The sequence below is a fragment of the Xyrauchen texanus genome, chromosome 27 (genome assembly GCF_025860055.1).
Source record: "Xyrauchen texanus isolate HMW12.3.18 chromosome 27, RBS_HiC_50CHRs, whole genome shotgun sequence".
NCBI lineage: Eukaryota > Metazoa > Chordata > Actinopteri > Cypriniformes > Catostomidae > Xyrauchen > Xyrauchen texanus.
In genome coordinates, this window is record NC_068302.1 from 34,896,796 (window position 1) to 34,900,563 (window position 3,768).

The 3,768-nt window shown below is 35.9% G+C and overlaps 1 protein-coding gene across 3 annotated transcripts in view; it reads right to left on the reverse strand.

The window, feature by feature from the left end:
- atp2a2a (ATPase sarcoplasmic/endoplasmic reticulum Ca2+ transporting 2a) overlaps nucleotides 1–897 on the reverse strand; it is a 38,406-nt gene extending 37,509 nt beyond the window's left edge. The window contains exons 1-2 of one of the 3 annotated variants that reach the window (XM_052094062.1): nucleotides 689–897; nucleotides 421–577 (exon numbers count right to left, since the gene is read on the reverse strand). In XM_052094062.1, the coding sequence (XP_051950022.1) occupies nucleotides 421–538 (118 nt within the window). In that variant the 5' untranslated portion in view covers nucleotides 539–577; nucleotides 689–897. Of the gene's footprint in view, nucleotides 1–420 lie in introns of all 3 variants that reach the window. The other 2 variants (XM_052094061.1, XM_052094063.1) reach the window with 2 other exon arrangements.
- Between the last annotated feature and the right edge of the window lie 2,871 nt (nucleotides 898–3,768).

A 3,768-nucleotide genomic window follows, 5' to 3' on the forward strand; every position in this document is an offset into this window, starting at 1 on the left:
TGGTACGACAGCATTTTTATTATTGCAATACAGTATAATGTTGTTACGGTAATTGCATTTATAATTGAAAACAATGATGAAAAGTAAAACGTCCGGACGCGTTACGGTAATAACAATTAAGGGGTAAAATTCCTACCAAGCGTATCTTAATTGTCATAAACGTAGGCTTTATTTACTTTATGCAAAATATAATTTGATATATTTGTATTTTATTTAGACATTTTCTTAGGTTTAGTACGAATGTACGTGTGCATGTCTTCCACCTTGTCAAAAGGAAAGCAAAGAGAAGCGTGTGTGATGACGTCAGTGATTTCGAACGCTCCTGCCGGGTGACTGCAACAAATGTAACAATTTTGTATCAACTTCAACGCGTTCTGTGACGCGCCGCTACTGGTGAAAAATACAAAGTGTCACACGTACCGTTGGGACCCCATTTGTCTCGCTGCCTTTTCACCTGGTCTAAAGTCAGTCCCGTACTCTCGTTGACGCTGAAATAACTATAAACTTCTTCCACACTCTTGGCGTGAGCGTTCTCCATGGTTAGGTTGGAAGAGAATACCGACCCCTCTCAATAGTTCTGCTTTAGTCAATACAAAAAAAGGATACGGATTTTCCTATAACTGACACATGCATTGACATCAAGCAGATATCCAATGAGGTACATATGAAGAAAAACGTGTAAATGCACCTTCCAGAGGTCTTTTCCAGAGATGCGGAAAACCGTTTGCTTCGCTCTGGCTGGTTATCCTTTTGTTGTTCTCCAAAGAACTGGCAGTCACTGGAAGCCAAAAGAAAATCTCCTTGCTTAGTACATCACTTGTACCCCCCGTTCAAGCCTCTGCCTGCCTGGTAACCCGTCTCGCCGTCTTTCTCTCCCGTTTAGTGAGTGGTGACTTGAAGGGGTGTTTACTCTTTTTTTTCTCGCAAGCGTCTCACTACTGCCTCCCTACCGCATGTGGAGGACGCTGATTGGACAGCGAGTGTATAGGGAGCTCGTCAAGATCCAACAATCTCCCCTGGCATGGGCAGCGTTGACGTTAATTGAGCAGCCGTTTCTTGATTGGTTTAACGGGTTGTCACTCAAAGTGGCTGATTTAAAATTTGTCCCTCCCCTCTACGCAGGTAACCCACAGGTAAGTGGGATTTTTTGAAAAACTGTCTGGAATGGTATTTATGCTAAATCACAGCAGTTTCCATTAGTATTTCACTTTTGCATTTATATAGTTGGGACCACAGTGAAGTTTTGCTATTAACATGGAAATAAAGTTTTAGTATTTTTTTTTTAGGAGAAATAAATGATATCCACGATAAAGTATATCCACGAGACATAAATAATATGCATGTTAACATTATTTGAAATCAAATTTAACATGAATTGATATCCAATTTTACAACTTTATTGCCATGACGTTGTAATGTAAACCCTTAATCATTAAAACAACTGTAAAAATTATGATTTAAACAACTTTACAACTCAAATAAAACGTTTTAAAATAATAATAATAGTGCTTTTATAAAATTATGAGCTTTATATTTTTTACTCTAAACCTGCCAAAAATTGGCAAACTATACACTTCTATTTTAAGTGCCTTACTGTAAAAGATTTTTTCTTTTTTTTTATATCTTTTTTTTTTTTTTTAAGGAGGAATGTGTCAAAAATAATTTGTGGTAATGAAGATTATGCCACAAATGCTGTCGATTGAGTTGAACTTTTATTGAACCCAGAATATTCCTTTAAATCATACTGAGATCATCAGTCTATGTCAGCTCAAATGCATTCTGTCATTAAAGCCAAAAAAATACATAACATAAAAAAAGGTCAAATGTTAATTTTAATCATTGACATAAACTGTTTTGCTGATGGAATATACTTTAAAAATGAAATTAGATTAGAAAATGAAATTAGAAAAAAAATCACTTGTGAACCCCATATTTAAAGCTAATGCTAATAAAATAAAAAAGGAGTGATTTGTAAATTATATTCACCCTTTCCTAAATTGAAAGCACTACAACTACACATTATATGATATTTTACCTTGTGAAATTTTAATGTACAGTCATTTCAAATCAGATGATTGCAGCACGCTCCAAAAAAGTTGGGACAGTCGAGTGTTTATCACTGTGAAACATCACTATTTCTTCTAATAACACTTATTAAGCATTTAGGTACTGAAGACAAGTTTGTTAAGTTTAGAAAGTGGAATCTTCCCCAATTCATCCATTATGCAGGTCTTCAGCTGCATAATTGTACGGGGTCTTCATTGCTGTATTAAGCGCTTCATAATGCATCACACATTCTCAATTGGAGATGGTCAGGACTGCAGGCAGGCCAATCTAGCACCCGCACTCTCTACTTATTCGGTCTGAATGTGATTTGAAGTTTTCTTGCTGAAAATTCCAGGATGTCCCTGGAAAAGACAGTGCTGGATGGCAGTATATGTTGCTCCAAAATTTTTACATATCTGTCTGCTTTAATGGTGCCCTCACAGATGTGTGAGTTACCCATGCCGGCACTGACACACCCTTGGCCCATACAGACACTGCCTTTGGGACCTGATGCTGATAACAGCTTGGATGGTTCTTTTCCTCTTTGGTCTGAAGAACACCATGGCCACGGTTCTACTTTCCATCTAAGATGAGACTGAGCCCAGAGATGTCGGCAGCGCTTTTGGACAGTGTTGATGTAGAGCTATTCAAAGCTTCTGCTTTGCATAGTAAAGTCTTAACTTGCATATGTGGATGCAGCAGTGAGTGGTATTGACTTACAAAGGTTTACTAAAGTAATCCCAAACCCATGTTCATTATATAATATTTTTTAAGAGTCACGTCTGATGGATCAGAGATCACGTGCATTCAGTGGTTTCCGTCTTGCCCTTTACACACCGATATTTGACCAGATTCCTTGAATCTTTTATATTGTGCACTGTAGAGGGTGAAATGGCCAAAATCCCTCCAATTTGTTTTTGAGGAACATTGTTCTCAAAGTGCTTGATTATTTGCTGAAGCATCTGTTGGCAAATTGACAAGTCACGAATGATACTTGCTCTTGAAGGACTAGGCTGTTTTTGGAGGCTCCTTATATACTACGATACGATTGCCTCACCGGTTTCACATCGCCTTGTTATTTCAACTCATCAAATTGTTATTAGTCTTAAACTTTTTTGGAGTGTGTTGCAGTCATCTGATTTGAAATTACTGTACATAAAAATTCAATTCAATTTACAAGGTAAACATCATATAATGTGTAGTTCAAGTTCTTTCAATACAGCAAAGGGTGAATATACTTTACAAATGACTCCTTTTTGTTTTTTAGCATTTTTTATTTTGGGGTCACAATTGGGGTTGTATTATGATGTGGGCATTTTGAATAAAACTGACTCAAGATTATAGAATTTTAAGCAGCCAGATGTCCATTATACAGAAGGCACACAGATATATAAGACTATGCAGTGTGCTTACACCTACTCAAGGTGACCTATGCATATTATTACATTAATATATGAAAAAATAATGAATTAGCATCCAGGAGTTTGGGAGCTCTTGCTCATAAATTAGATGGATCAATTTTTACATGCTAATAGAGACATACTTTTCTCTGGTGATATGGATTCTCATCTTGACATAGAATGTGAAATGTATATGATGAAAAATTACTTGAATATGTAATATGTTAAACATTTTAAAAATAATTGACATTAAAATGTAAAAATAATGTTTTATTTTAAAAGTTATTAATAGAATTAATAATTTTTAAGAAACTTTCTGGAT